We start from the raw sequence: 16,419 nt of genomic DNA, 5'->3' as shown, positions 1-16,419 counted from the left end.
CACAGAAACCAAGATGGCAAGAAATTTGGAAAGAAAATTACAAGAACACTTGGTATTTTTAGCCTGTGCAGCACTATAAAAGACTGCAGTGAAATATAACAGCCATTTCCACATACCTGCTGGCCTGTCTTGTGGAAGATGGACTGGAATTGTTTTTTTTCCAGGAGACAGGAAATAAAACAATGGTTTAAATGAAAAGAGGGTAGATTTCAACTAGGCATGAGGGCGGGGGATGTATTGGAAAAAGCTGCCCAACAGTGGGGTAAAGTGCTTGGGTGGGTGGTCTCTATCCCAATGGAGACGCTTGAAGGAAGGCTGGAATGGCCATCTTAACATGCTCTAGTACAGTCTTGCTCTGAGCAGAAAATTGAACTAAATGGTCTCCAAGCTCCCCTACAAGCCTTATTCCTACTTACATAAGTCTTTCATCCACATGGACCATTTTCACCCTAGTTAATTAAAACCACTGGTCTATTGAGGGCAGATCAAGCCTGCTTGTTATATTGCACCAGGGCTGGTAAGTTGATGCTGCAAATTGCTAAAGAGGGGAAATGGCTGGGGGGGGGGGCGGGGAGTCAGCCTTGGAACGTTTTTAGAAGGGGCACCTCGCGGCAGGCCCTGGGCGGAGCGGAGGCCGAGGACCCCAATTGAACCTTCTGGCACCAGCGAGGAGACCCATCCAGCCCCCCACCCTTCCTTAAATAACCAGCTGGCCTCAGCTCCGCCAGGAGAACGGCACACATCTGCAGCAGCCTGTTTCTCGCCTGGGTGACAGGGAGCTCGAGGGTTCGGGAAGAAAGCGACAAGCACGTGGAGCGCTCCGGCTGGCACGCCCTCAGAAGGAGGGAGGGAAAGTGGGGAGAGCCGGGGTCGGCCCTGCAAGCGAAGGAGACGAGGAGGGCTTCCCACCTCCCAGGGAAAAAGAGGAACCGATGAGGCGCGAGGCAGCTGAGGCACAGAGGAAGCCACAGAGGGGGGAAGGGCAGCCGCGGGAGCGGTTCCTTGCTCGTCCGAGGGGTGGGGCGGTGCCGCAGCTGCTGGCATGTCCGTGGTAGCGGAGCCTCTCCCGCTAGTCGAGGAGCCCTAGGTAGCCGGGGCAGACGGGGGACCATGGTCCGAAGGTCGGGGGGCACGAGAAGGTATCTAGCACGCCGTGACCCTGGGAGCTCGGCGTTGGCCGCGCCGCCGCCGCCGTTGCTGCTGCTGCTGCTAGCCTGGGCTGCGGCGGGAGCCCGAGGTCAGGGGCCCCTCGAGTTCCCTCACGCCGTTGCCAACCTGGCCGTGAGCGGGGAGCGCTTCCTGGTGGCCAGCGGCAACTGCTGGTACGAAGTGGCGCCTTCGCTGGCGTGGAAGGAGAAGCGCTTCTGCGAGAAGTCGGGCACGTCCTGCGGGGAGTCGGTGGCCTCGGTCAACAAGCTGCTGCTGCCCTTCAGTCGCGACCGCCTGCTCACCTGTTGGACTCAGCCGCAAGGCGTCTGCCGTCTGCAGAACCTCACCGATGTCAGCTTGAACTTGAACGAGACGTTGGGCGAGGAACTGGTGACCTACGCGTCGGAAAGCGCGGTGGTCGGGTTGATGTATTGCGAGGACGACAAGGACTCACGTTGGTCGCTGGTCGCGGCCACGACCCATAAACTGAACAACTGCCCCGAAAGCCCCCCGAAGAGCCACGCCAACAAGGCGGTCTTCCTCATAAAAGAAGGTGAGAAACACGTGGCCGAAAACAGGCAAGTGGCCATGAAGAACGTCTACAACCTGCACTTCGAGGATGCCTTTCGCTGGCAGAAGCACTTCTTTTTCCCTTATCATAACAATGACAGCATGCAGGCCAAGATGCTCATCGCTCTGTACGAGCGAAACACCTTCAGGCACAATAGCCAGATCCTGCGATGTGGCGGCAAGACCAAAATTCTTTCCTCGGCGTACCTGGAGCAACGCGGGCTCTGGGCCGGGATTTTCGGCTCAGCTTCAAGTCCCGCCACCCCGACTTCCACGGGCCTTTGCATCTTTGCTCTTGAAAAGCTGCTGGAGAATGCGAATAACTGCAAGTTAAGACAGCCCCCCGCTTCCGAGTTCAGTTCGGAAGACGATGCTTCAGACAATTGTGTGAGTACCTTGGGTTATTTGTTGGCCAGATGCTTGGCTGAATCGGTTATATTTTGGGTCGACTTGTTTTATTGTTGCAAGCTATGCATTTATGAGAGGCAGAATTCCCGAAAAAAATATTTTGGCAGACTGCTCCCCACCTCAAAAAAGGCATAGCCTTCCATCCTTAGCAAGCAGATCACAATGGAGGCCAAAACTAAAAGGGAAGTTTAGTGTTTTCTGCAGGATTGTGCCATGGTGGGGTAAGTTGTCTTTTCTGTATTTTGCAGTGATGAGACACAGCAGATTCTTTCATTGATTTCCATTCTGTTATTATATTCTTTCCATTGGCTTCAATAAAAAAACCCCAGTAGATCAGTGGTTCCCAACCTTCCTAATACAGTTCCCTTTAATACAGTTCCTCATGTTGTGGTGACTCCCAACCATAAGATTATTTTATGTTTTCCATATTTTTTCAAAAATATGTGTTTTCCAATGGTCTTAGGCGACCCCTGGGAAAGGGTCGTTCGACCCCCAAAGGGGTCCCAACCCACAGGTTGAAAACCACTGCAGTAGATAAAGAATGCTTATGCAATGAGAAGAAAACTAATGGTAGGCAACCCTGGGGTTTGGAGATGCTTTAAAGGTATCGATGAAGGAGAATGTTTGTAGATCAGGGTTGAATTGAAGGGTCTTTGATGCTCTCTGAGTTTGGTTGTTTTCTTGCAGGTGTTTCATTACCCAAGCTAGGTAACATCACCAGGATTAGCACTAGTACCAAGGTTCCCTCATTTAAAGGTACCATTATTCCTTTTATGGCTGTGGGAAGGGGCACAAATAGAGACTAACCAGCAGGAAATGAAATTCCATGGATGAGGTTAGGCAGTTTGGATAATAAAATTCCCTTGGAGAAAAATCTTGGCATTCATGCTTGAAACCAGTAGGTGGTCCAAGCCAAAAGTGAAAGCAATTATTTTACATCCAATCTTTCCACCAATGAATAGCACTTGTCCATATCCAGATTCAATTGGACTAAAAGCTATGAGTTCTAAAATATTGATTGGTTTTACTGGGCATTAGGATTGCTGGGGTCTTGACTGATGTAGCTGATACCGCTATAAGAATCCTCTTCATTGCAGAATGAAATAATAGATTGGGAACTTTCAAATGACCTTTTATATTGCTTCTGTTACTTTTTGGTATATTTGTAAACTCAAAATAATATCTTTTAAAATGGGAACAAGACAAAAATAGTAAACGTTCATTGCCTTAATTTAATCTCTGTGTGATGATAATGGTAGAATTAGGGGAAAATGTTTTTCTCCTTCGATTATGAATCTTATCTTCACATGTTTTTCAAAGGATGGGTGATCTTTTCTGAGCAGCCTGTGACAATTGGCCTAATTTTTAATATTCCCTGAAAGAGATGCTGTAAATTCAGATATTTAGTGTCTGTTCATTTCTTGCAGGCTCTTACTTGGGAGAGAGAAACAAAGATGTGAGGAAAAAGAATGGGAGAGAGAAAGTGGGAAGCAGTAAAGAAGAATATTTTTAACTCAGGTTTGAAATGAGGAGTCTTTGGTGCTCTCTGAACTTGGTTGTTTTCTTGCAGATGTGTCCTTATCCAAACAAGGTAACATCATCAATGCTAGCAGTGATGATATTACCTAGTTTGGGTAATGAAATGTCTGCAAGAAAACAATCAAACTCAGCACCAAAGACCCTTTAAAAAGGGAAGCATTGGAAAGAGAGAAATATTGTGTGCCCTTAGCCACTTTTGACAGAAGGCTGAATCCATCAAGTTGCCTCATCCTACAGAAAGAAGAAATCCTCCCATCCTTTCCATCCTTAAGAGTAATGCAATCATTCCTCTAATCATGAACATTTTTCGTGCCAACACCAAATAAACAGAATGGGGAAATGAAATGCAATCCCATTATTTTTCTGGATGTTTTGCTGCTTTTTGATGTTATCAAGGATGATACCCATTTAAAACTGTGAGGTGGAATCTTTACTTATTCACCAATTCTTAGAAAGCTGTGCTGGAATATTTAATCATACTGAAAATGCAACACAGTTTAACTGGCTGTTATTGTATTCCTGAGCTACTTAACACTGATCTTAAATTGGTGGCTAAGACTATTTGTAATGCATTATGGTTTGCATGCAAATAATGCACATATCAGTAACCATAATTTGTTTTAATCATACAGTAGTTTGGATAAACTTAAATAACCATATATAATATTGAGTCATAATTTGTTTTAACTATTGTTTGAACATATTTGAATTAAAATAAAATAGCTGGATTTATAAACATATTTATCTAATAAACAAGAAAATTGCATCATGGATTAGCGTAATGTGTAAATCCACCTTATTTTTCATTCTCTCATGTTATTTTTAAAAGTTACAATAATTCAAAAAAATCAAAGCATGAGAGAGAAGAAAATAATGTCAAAATGAAGAAAAAAATTGGATAAAAGTCTATTCAAAGCAAAAACTAACATGTCCCATACAGTAATATATCCAGAGCCAACAATTTCTAGCTGCAACTGCTATGGCACAGAATTTCCTAGAAATTTTGTAGTGTCCTAAGTGTTTAACAGGAAGCATACAATTGCCTGTAGGGATCAAGTAATTTGTAAATGGAAGAGAGATTAACTCCATCCTTCAGAGATAACAGAGCATTTCAAAAACACCATCTCAATGTCAGTATCTGAGTGTATGTGTAAGAGCTTCGAATAGGGGATATTATTGAATTTCCTAGTCAATATCTTTGCGAGCAAGTTTTCTAAGCATGTCAGTTTGAGTGGCCTCCTAAGTAAGAGTACAAGTATACAAGGAAAGTATTTGGGGATCCTGAAAGATGGGATCCACAACCTCATTGTAGCAGAGATCTGAGGTGTTTATTACTCTCTACATCAAGATCAAAGTCACTTTGCTTGACTTTGCTCCAGGCTTTGTCTGAGCCCAATATAGTTAGATATTACGATGAGAAACTACATTGGATAATTTGGAAGTGAGTTGCTTCTTCCATGGGAAATTATTTCTATCAATGCTCTCTGTCCATCAATACTAATTGGACTAGGAACTCATTCTCATAGATTTATTTGAGCCAGTACTTTTAATGGGGAAAGCTTCAGATAAGCCCTGGGAGAGCCACATTCAGGTCCTGTTCCAAATGGGGCTGTGATTGAGCTACAGATGCTACCTTTATATTGCCAGACCAAAATGCTGGAAATCAATCAATGTATTTGCTAAATGCTGGAAATCAATCAATGTATTTGCTAAGCGGCATGGTGGTTCCTGTTATATTTGTACAATCAGCAATAACCAAACTGAGCAGATAAAGGCCTTTGAACACCTATTTTCAATTCTCTATATCCTGGAACTGTCAATTTTCAAATCCTACACTCCATGCACAATAAATCAGACATGGCACTAAGTGCTAACTGCCTGTAGCAATTAATTTTTTCAGAACTAAAGAATTAAGACTTTTGTTACACTTTATGTGTACAGTGCTATGGCTATAAAGATATCCTTGTTCTAGAAGCGGTTCAGTCCAAATTTCTAAGACACTTGGTTGGAATTATTTGCTCTGTTGAAATTCGCTCCTCGTTTTCTTAAAATTAGGTATGAAAAAGTTGAGCTGAACTGATTTTGGCTCTGATGATAGAGTAAAATAACATTTAATATCTTGGATTTGACCCCAAAAGTAGATATTATTCATCTTCTAGTCTACTTTTAACTCACCTTTATGGTGCCTATTTTAATTTTTGGGCTCTGTAGTGCATGCCATATGTCTATTAGATATTTTATCAATTTTATCAGATTTTAATTGTACTTATATTTTGCAGTTTTAATCTGTTTAAAATCTAGAAATATTAATTATATGGGATTTTTAAGGTGTTTAAATAGGTCAGTGGATCTTAGATCCAGATGATAATTTTCCTAAGTAAATATTTGTTGCAGTTTATATTACTGCAATATTTCATTATTCTATATGCATTGTTTGGTACTGCCTTAAAAACATTTTAATAAAAATGCATTTAAAATTAGCTATCAGCTGTTGTAGAATTAAAAAACATTGATTTTTTTTTGCAATGTTCCGTGTTTTGCAACATAAAATTCAGGCAATGTCCCATGTTGATCTCACCTGAGTTTAATTTTCAGCAGATATGTGTGTGTGCATTAGTAACACTGTATAATTTAACATTCTATCCAATTGTTTTGGTTGTAACTTCAAGGGATATATTCCATAGTGTGATAATATAGTTTCTGTTTTCTTTTAGAATCTTTACAATCTTCTTCAAATTGATGTATAATTTTAGTTGATATACTTTTGCAAAATTCATGTTGAGGAATTGTTATTCCCTTCAGCAATTATTCATATATATATATATATATATATATATATATATATATATATATATATATATATATATATATACATACATACATACATACATACATACATACATACATACATACATACATACATATATATATATATATATAGTGTCACAACCCCTGGTAAGCCCCACTTATGGGAGGAAGCTAACTGCTTCCATTATCTGTCAATCGGCTCATCACAAGAGTCCATCACGACAGAAACCCAATATTTTTACTGTTGCCTTTGTTATATTTGTGGTTTTTTTAATTTGTGCTGATAAATAAATAAAGGGAGACTAGTATAGATCTATTTCAAGCTATTTAGCTCTCATCAGCTAGCCATACCCTTACTGGGATTAATGGCTAAGATGTTTGCCTAAGATGCAATACAGCACAGGTTCGAATCCCAGTAAGGGTATGGCTAGCTGATGAGAGCTAAATAGCTTGAAATATATCTATACTAGTCTCCCTTTATTTATTTATCAGCACAAATAAAACACACACACACACACACACATATATAGTCTAAATTGTGTGTGTGTGTGTGTGTGTATATATATATATGTGTGTGTGTGTATATATATGTGTGTGTGTGTGTGTTATATGTTATATTTATGCTGATAAATAAATAAAGGGAGACTAGTATAGATCTATTTCAAGCTATTTAGCTCTCATCAGCTAGCCATACCCTTGCTGGGAATCGAACCTGTGCTCTATTGCCTCTTAGGCAGATGTGTTAACCATTGAGCTACAGGGTTTGACTCCTTATCAGCCAGGCCAGGGTGAAAGGTATATATTTAAAGTCACAACCCCTGGTATGCCCAAATATGGGAGGAAGGTCACACTTCTTCGGCTCGTCACAAGACACCATCCAGACAGAAACCCAATATTTTTTTTACTGTTGCCTTTTTGTTACATTTGTTATATTTATGCTGATAAATTATATATATATATATATATATATATATATATATATATATATATATATATATATATATATATATATATATATATATATATAGCATTTTATTATTATTCTGTTCCAACTTTTCATCATCTAAAAAGAGCTGAAAGTGCATTTTAGACAATTACAGAGTAGACTAAGCTGGTGCATACTAAAGACATTTTTAACTGTCTTCTATGTATAAGAAAAAAAGGGATGCAGTGGCTCAGTGGCTAAGACGCTGCGCTTGTCGATCAGAAAGGTCGGCATTTTAGCAGTTTGAATCCCTAGCAATAGCAATAGCAGTAGACTTATATACCGCTTCATAGGCCTTTCAGGCCTCTCTAAGCGGTTTACAGAGAGTCAGCATATTGCCCCCAACAATCTGGGTCCTCATTTTACCCACCTCGGAAGGATGGAAGGCTGAGTCAACCCTGAGCCGGTGAGATTTGAACCGCTGACCTGCTGATCTAGCAGTAGCCTGCAGTGCTGCATTTAACCACTGCGCCACCTTGGCTCTTGTGCCACATAACGGAGTGAGCTCCCATTACTTGTCCCAACTTCTGCCAACCTAGCAATTTGAAAGCATGTTAAAATGCAAGTAGAAAAATAGGGACCACTTTGGTGGGAAGATAACAGCGTTCTCTGCACCTTTGGCATTTAGTCATGCCAGCCACATGACCCCAGAGATTTCTTCAGACAGGACTAGCTCTTCAGCTTGGAAATGGAGATGAGCACTGCCCCCTAGAGTCGGGAACGACTAGCACATATGTGCGAGGGGAGCCTTTACCTATATATATAAGAAATGTTAAAATTAGTTCAGATCTTGGAGTTTTTATATGCATAAAGAATAAGCAGATATAATCCTGAGGATGACCCAACCAATATTAAATTTATCAATTTCACTGATTTCAGTTGAAATGATTTGAACATGTTTAAATTTCCATTACAGACTGTCTGTTTAAAGATACTTATTGGCAAACAGCAAAAAATAATGACTAACTAACAGAACATATATTGCAAAAGATCATGTGGTAAGAGTTAAGAGAGGAAGAAGAAATTTGGAATTATAATGGTAGCATACAATTTAGAGGATTTTTTATTTTAAAGGTTTACTCAAATCTTAAGATTGTGTGTATATGCTTAGTTACATTACCACCTTATGAGAGAATATAGAAAATATATAGTTTGATTCACATTTCAAATAAAAGTGCAAATGTTTATCATATGGGTCAAAATTATTTGCTGCTGGAGTAATATTATCATTTGTTATCTAAAATAGAAAATTAAAAAAGGAGGAGAGGGATTGAATAGATAGAACAGTAAGGCTCTTAGGAATATTTCTTATTTAATTTAGTGATATTTATTCTATTTTTTAAATTATATTTTATCAAACCACTAAATTCAAATAATTCAATTGAAACTTAAAATTGTTTTAAAAAAGCAAAGTACATCACAGCATTGCATTGTAATATAATATGGAAGGAAAACAATAAGCAATAAAAATAATAAGAGTAAAATCAGTAGTAAAATAATAATAATAATAATAATAATAATAATAATAATAATAGTGAAATTAGCAGATCATTAAAAAGACTGAGGAAAATAAAATGCATTTCTCTGGCATAGAAAAGACAATAAAAATAACACCAGATGTCTCTCAGTTGGTATAGTATAAGTTAGAGAGCACCAGTAGTCCTCAGGTTAAGACCATTCATCCGCAAACCATTCAAGGTTATGATAGCCCTGCATGAGTGGGACTTATGATGGAGTTCCAGCCATTACAGTGTTCCTGTGGCTGTGTAAACATAATCTGGGAGCTTGGTGCGTGACTTCCAATCAGCCCTAGTCAATGTTTTCCGTTTTTGTGTTGCATCACTATATCTTGAGACTTGTAACTAAATTTTCTGGTATTCATGCTGTTAACCTTACAGGATCATCATTTATTTATTTCAATTTTAATCCTGCATTATTAATTTTATAAGTAAATCAAGGCGGTGAAATACATTTGACATGGGTTAGACTGAGAGCGTGATTGGCTACCTTTTGCTTCTCCATACTTCCAACATTTGTAGTGGTCTCTCTCAGAAGTTTTAGCAATTTATATGGCGGTATAGTATTATATATGAATCATTTTAAAGTAATTTTCCTGATCCTTGCTGATATAGTAACATGGAATTCCTTCAAAATGTAGGCCACCATGTATCTGAGATATTAGTTCTTAAATCTGATTCCTCTGTTTCTTTGAGTGATCACATCCAGCGATTTTTAACAGAATGTTATATGTTTTAAATTCTGAAGATTCTAACCTAAGGTGACATTTATTCCTAATTGTGAAAACACTGCCTAGAAAAAATAATAATGATATTACTTAGGTTTATTTCTTTGTCATCATCCTAAGGAATTACTCTTCTGTGAGAACTGCAGGATAAGGAATCTCCGCAGATTTAAATCTATTTTAATTAGATTTAAACATCCAATCTTCCCAACTTCGTCTACTTGTCCTGGGGGAAGATTGTGTATCTAGATTCCAGACCTGATAATAATACACTTTTTGGGTTCCTAAATAGAAAAGTATTTTTCATAGAGAATGCAGTGCTTCAAAAATGAGCAGCTGTCTTCTGTTCCCAGTCATTTATTCGGCATCATAATTGTATTGGGAAGTGCCAGTATTGACAGGATGATTCTTCCTATGTTCTCTATTTAAATAATAGAATTGGTAATGAACTGTGAAAATGTGGCTTCAGTGGAGATATAATACATAATGAGAGTGATCTCTTGAGTGGTCTTTTATATTTAGACTGGAACTAAGCATGGCATGGGTATGCACCAGCATGTACCCCCCTTTCCCCACCCTCTTTTTCATCGCATTACCTTCAGCTCATCCCCAATCCATATCTGAGGCAGATTAAGGCTGACCTTAGGTGCTCTAGTATTAAAGTTGTTTCCCCCTTTAAGTGGGTAAGAAGCCATGGCAATTGTCATGGCTTAAACAGAGATATTCATTGCAAGATATGCCAGATGCTCCAAAAACCTAAAGGATCATATTAAAGTTGTGTTTCTTTTTCTATGGCTTATTTCTATGCCACTTGATAGTTACATGAGCCATTGTGATGCAGTGGTTAGATTACAGTACTGCAGGCTGCTTCTGATACCTACCAGCTGCCTGCAATTTGAGAGTTCAAATCTCACCAGGCTCAAGGTTGACTCAGCCTTCCATCCTTCTGAGGTGGGTAAAATGAGGAGCCAACTTGTTGGAGGCAATATGCTATTGCTACATCACAAACAAAGCTGAAAGGCGTGACCTAACAATTGCGCGATGGACATATGCGCGCTGACAAAATAGCACCAATTAAAACGCGATGTCAAAATCGTGACGACAAATTCGCGACGATAAAATCATGATGACAAAAGCGCAATGACAAGCACAATAAAATCGAAAAAATTACTGTTGCTGTTTGTGACTTAATAATATCCATGCCTTCAGTATAATTAAAACGTATTATTCAACTGGTGTGTGCTGACTGCATTATAACATATGTTATAACGTACGTATACGCGTCCCACTATGTTAAAGGCCCAGCACACTCACTGGGCTGTCTATAGTTTGTTGATGACGTGATTTTGTGATCACGCATTTGTCGTCACGCTATTGTTGAAAATCAATTAGCGATTTTGACGGCACTCATTTGTCCGTCGCGGTTTTGTCAGCATGCTTATGTCTATGAACTGCTGAAAGGACAGCTTAAGAACAACTAGTAAACCAAACTGTGTTGCTTGTAGAGAGAAAACCATTTTACCAAATGGCAATAGATAATAGGCAATATACAGATAATCTAGTTCAGCTTTTTCCTGTTGGTATTTAATATTAACTGAAAATTGTGGAAACTGAAATGTAGTATAGCTGGTTGAAACTGAAATGTAGTATAGCTGGTTGAAGGAGATTGGAGTAATTCAGTGGTCTCCAACTTTGGCAACTTTAAGACCTGTGGACTTCAACTTCCAGAGTTTCTCAGCCAGCTTTGCTGGCCGAGGAACTCTGGGAGTTGAAGTCCACAAGTCTTAAACTTGCCAAGGTTGGAGACCACTGGAGTAATTGATCATCGCCTTGGCTTACAGCAATGTGAAAGTCACCTGACAAATTTTAACAGTGCTGTTAAATATGAACGCTTTTTATTAATTCCATTACAAATATACTAACACGATAAATTTGTCATAAATAATTATTCAGAACCACAAATAGAAATTTAAGGAATACATGGGGAAGTGATATTAATAAAAGATAATAGAGGAGCTTTGTCTTTCTAAAGTAGGTTTTCCATTGTGATTCCCTGAGCCCCGGAAACAAAGAGCCACATAAAACGAAATTATAAAAGGCATTTCAAAAAAGGAGGTGAAAGATTTTGTACAGGATTTCCTGTTTTTCTTACTTTCTTGTAGCACTGTGAAATATTAAAGAAAAAGCAACATTCAAACACTGAAGGCATCATATGAATATTAGATTTAGTTGCATCATTAGAAAAAGGACATTTTAAAAAGGTGACCCATACATTGGAAATAAATAAATGTATACCACTGAATGGTTTCCATTTACCTATAATTCTTTATGTAACATACTATATACATTGTTGGATTATCTGTGTTTATTTATTTTCTCTACTTAATGTATTATGAGAAAGAGCAGTGGGAGTCTAACACATTATGAGTACTTTCACCATCTAAAAATGCCACACATTTTTTGGTATTAATGATACATTAAATGATATCCAACCACATAACTACATTACGTGTAATTGGAAGAAAAATTCATCTGGTTCACTTCCAAGCCGGGAGAAAGATGCTGGAAACATGGTGGCTGATTGGAAAGATGGTTGAAGTTTGGTCTGCTGATGCAATGAAGGGACGTGTTGGATGATTTTTATTGAGGCTGAGGGCTAACACTACCTGTGTTCAGACCTTGCTGCAGGGAATTTGCTGCAGGGAATAAAGCTATCTGTCTCTTTATCTCTTAAGTGCTGATATCTGCTGAGGGCTATTAAGAAAGTTGGTGGCTATTAAGAATGAATCTGATTCCTGCCTCTAAAAAAACATGCTTCTCCATTTCTCATCCAGGAAAATATAATATTCTACCTTTTTAATATTTCTCAAAATATTTCATTCTTCTAAGACAGGTGTGAGTGCTAACTATCATGAACACCTCTGAATACAAAATCCACCTCTGAATACAAAATCCATAATGGGTAGTATAACCTTGTTCTACTTAGCGCCCTCCAGATATTTTGGGGTTCCAGTGCCCAGAATGCCCCACTTCACCATTAAACATCACACAATATATTCTTTCAGAACAGAATAAATTATTGACAGCAAGGAATTCACACATATTTACATTTCTGTGAACCAGATCTTCACACTTTCTGTTTTTTATGTTTCAGTCTGTATTCTATTAGATTTAATACTCATCCCTCTTCCTATTTTCCCCACAACAATGAACCTGTGGGCTGAGAGAGAGAGTGACTAGCCCACACTCACACAATTGACTTTCATGGCTAAGGAAGGACTTGAACTCAGGATCCCCTGCTTTCTTGCCTGGGGCCTTAACCACTAGACCAAACTGGGTCTGTATGTGGTCTACTTCTTCCTGTATTTTTTGGATTCAGGTAGCTAGCAACAAACTAGCTAGGCTTCATTAATTAAGAAAAGATGCTTCTAAGGACATGCTTGCTGCAGTGTTTCAGATTTTTCTCTGATCTAATTATGATGATTTTTTTAAAAAAGTATATTAAATATATATTATATTAATCCGGATGAAAAATGTAATAATATTGTGTTAAGTCTACTTGAGATAAAATACCACCTAAAATCTATAATGTGGCAACTAATTTTCCTATAGATAATGATAGCTACTGAATATTTCTTCTTTCAGTTATGATTTAATACAGGGGTGAAAGCCAGCAGGTTCTGACAGGTTCTGAAGAACTGGTAGCAGAAATTTTGAGTAGTTCGGAGAACCAGCAAATATCACCTCTGGCTGGCCCCAGAGTGGGCTGAGAATGGATATTTTGCAGTATCTTTCCCCTGCCACGCCCACCAAGCCACGCTCACAGAACCAGTAGTTAAAAAAAATGAATTTCATCACTGATTTAATGACATATTCTAAAATTTTGTTTCTTTGTTCATTCTGTTTCAGATAAATCTTACGTGGCCAATCAAGAACTCAATTTCTCTGAGTCATTTTAATTTGGTTTCAGTTTATGCCACTGTGGTTCTAAACAAGACTGTTTTATTTTTAGGGACAGGAAATGGGCAGCTATTGAAGGTAGGTTATGCCATGAATCATTATGTCGATACATTAGGTTTATGTAAAATTGCAGAAAACTGTGTTCATATTTGGATCTATTTTTCTTCAATATGTTTTTAATTCAAAAAAATTAATAGCATTAATATAAATAATCAGTATACTTAGTTTTTTAAGAACTCACAAATAATCTGCACATGCCATTTACCTTTTTTGGGTGTGTTGGAGTAAAACAGGTTGGTGCATGCGTTTTCATGTTTGCACTATTTGCATATTTAGAGCTTCCACTTTCTATAAATCAAATAGAAAAGATTTTGCATTTGAAAAAAAAACTGCTTTTAAAAAATAGATTTTTTTGCTACAGTACATTTGATTTAATAATATATTTATTTGATTTAACCATGGTATTTTGAACAAGATATAGAACTTACATGTGCTACAGTTTATAAACCACAGATTAAAACTGACTAGGCTGGGCTCATACAGTAAGCCACTATAACTGAAGTTACATAATGATTTTGCACAATATTGGAAGATAGCATAGTATGTTTTTACTATAGCAACAACTATTCACACTCTTTTCAGTCTTAATATCTATCTATCTATCTATCTATCTATCTATCTATCTATCTATCTATCATCTATCATCTTTTTATTAAATAATTTTAGCAAGGTAAAAACCAGCCTTAATCTTTTCTCACAACAGTTGTTTAACACCACATGGGAAAAGAAGTTGTGATGATAAATAGGTGGCAAAAGAGTACAAGACAACTCTATTCTAAACTGTTTGCAAGTTTATGTTCATTAAATATATCATGTTTTTATAGATTGTTCTTGATGACGAACTGAAGCCAAATTGTCCAGAAATTTTATATGAAATTAAGGAAGAAACACCCATTTTCCATAGGCTTGAACTTGACCCTACAGATCAGAATTACATCTATCTACCATCTAATAATATGGTTGGTTGAATTCTAAATTATATTCTAGAATTCCATGTATGTGCTGTTTCCAAAGTTGTATATAAAACTTCATGTAGCCAAGTATTGAAGGCCAGCAAAGCTATTGCAAATATTCCAATTGTTTTCTAGCAAAATTTTATGATAAAAAGATGCTGGAATGTCCATGGAAAAAGTTTAGAGGGTTATGAAAAGTTACCACACACTGGATCTTGGGGGTGGGGGGGACTTTGGAAAATTCTTACATCATCAGGCCTAAGAATCACCTCATCCTGAGGTAAGGGAAGAAGGAAGGGGAAAGAGAGAAGGAAGTAAGTAGAGAAGGGATGGAGGGAGAAAAGAAAGGGAAAATAAGGTGGTGTTACAACAGGCGGAAGGGATAGTAAATAAAGCAACCCAAACTATATATTATAACCTATTAAATGGAATAACAAATGTATAAGAATGACAAATGTAGAAGAATAACAATTATGTGAATGTATACTTACAATGGTATGTAAGAGAATAAAAAATAAAAAAGTGGGGGAGGGAGAATCACCTCATCCTAGTAATTTAATATTGGAAATATTCCCCCCTTGTCATATTCTTCAGTATTCACATTCTTCCACTTTATTCCCCATTTCACTGCCTTCTATTTATCTTATTCCACATTGTGATTGGTCTAGGTCTAGGACATCAATATTATCAGTCTTTCTTTTTGTAAGGTGACGGCATTATTCCAACTCTTCATTGATATAGAGTAAATGCTGTACACTAGAAGGCTCAATAATGATTTAATAGGATTAATAGAGTCCATCTGAGCTTAACAGAAATTGTTATGAGTAACCAGTTACAATTCTTCCACATTAAAACCTAAAATAGTTGATGTATGAAAAATGTATGGTTTTTTAAGTATATGAAATACTCAAGAGCAATAATTAATCCAATCTTCCTAGAAATGGAAAAATGGTCTTGGAGGTTGGCCAGAATGAATTTTAGCAGTAGTTTCCTGTGAATATAGCTAGATATCTAAAATAATTAAATACATCATTAAAACATTAATATAACAGCTCAGTAGATTTCTATTTCAGTTTACAAATAAAATATAGAGCAATGAAAATGGCTTATAAGATTTAAAACAATAATTACAAGTTGTATTCATGTGTGTGTGTTTGTGTGTATGTTTGAGGATATACTGTACATCAGTGACAGCCTCACCACTGTCATCATAAAAAGAAAAAAAAATGTAAAAGGAAAAAGGCTGAGGTAGTTGCTGCCAGAGTCACAGTGGATGACTCTGCTTAGTGCTTAACTGTTTAAAAAAGCCTCTAAAAAAGTGCCCTCTACAGGAGAAGGCGGGAGAACCACATGCCTCATTTAGTCTATCTTTATGATCACTTGAGCAGAGTTAAGCAAGGGTTAAAAGCCAAAAATTCCTTATGTAGATGAGGCACTTGGTTCTCTTGCCTCCTCCTGTAGAGGGCGTTTTTTAGAGGCTTTTTTAAACAGTTAAGCAGAGCCATCCATTGGGGACTCTGGCAGCAGCTAACCCAGCCTGACCTCAGCAGCTCTTGCCTTTTTCCTTTTATATTTTTACATTTTCATCATGGCAGACAAGAGCAGAGTTGAAATCCTCTGTGAAACAGCTGGAAAAGGTATGTGGGTCGGAGGGAGGGGGAGGAATTCAAAATTAATGTAATTTGTAAGTAATTGTATTATTGTAAGTAATTTGTGTGTGTTTGTGTGTGTTTGTGTTTTACCGC

At 37.8% G+C, this 16,419-nt stretch overlaps 1 protein-coding gene across 1 annotated transcript in view; it reads left to right on the top strand.

Moving 5' to 3' along the window:
* Positions 1-1,002: 1,002 nt before the first annotated feature.
* The window catches only part of PLXNC1 (plexin C1), a 71,899-nt gene continuing 56,482 nt past the window's right edge, over positions 1,003-16,419 (top strand). Inside the window, exons 1-3 of the mRNA XM_032221567.1 lie at positions 1,003-2,106; positions 13,611-13,739; positions 14,546-14,680. Of these exons, the coding sequence (XP_032077458.1) occupies positions 1,111-2,106; positions 13,611-13,739; positions 14,546-14,680 (1,260 nt within the window). The 5' untranslated portion in view covers positions 1,003-1,110. The remainder of the gene's footprint in view (positions 2,107-13,610; positions 13,740-14,545; positions 14,681-16,419) is intronic.

This window comes from Thamnophis elegans, chromosome 7, assembly GCF_009769535.1.
Source record: "Thamnophis elegans isolate rThaEle1 chromosome 7, rThaEle1.pri, whole genome shotgun sequence".
NCBI classification, from domain to species: Eukaryota; Metazoa; Chordata; class Lepidosauria; order Squamata; family Colubridae; genus Thamnophis; species Thamnophis elegans.
This window is presented reverse-complemented; position numbering and strand designations above follow the sequence as displayed.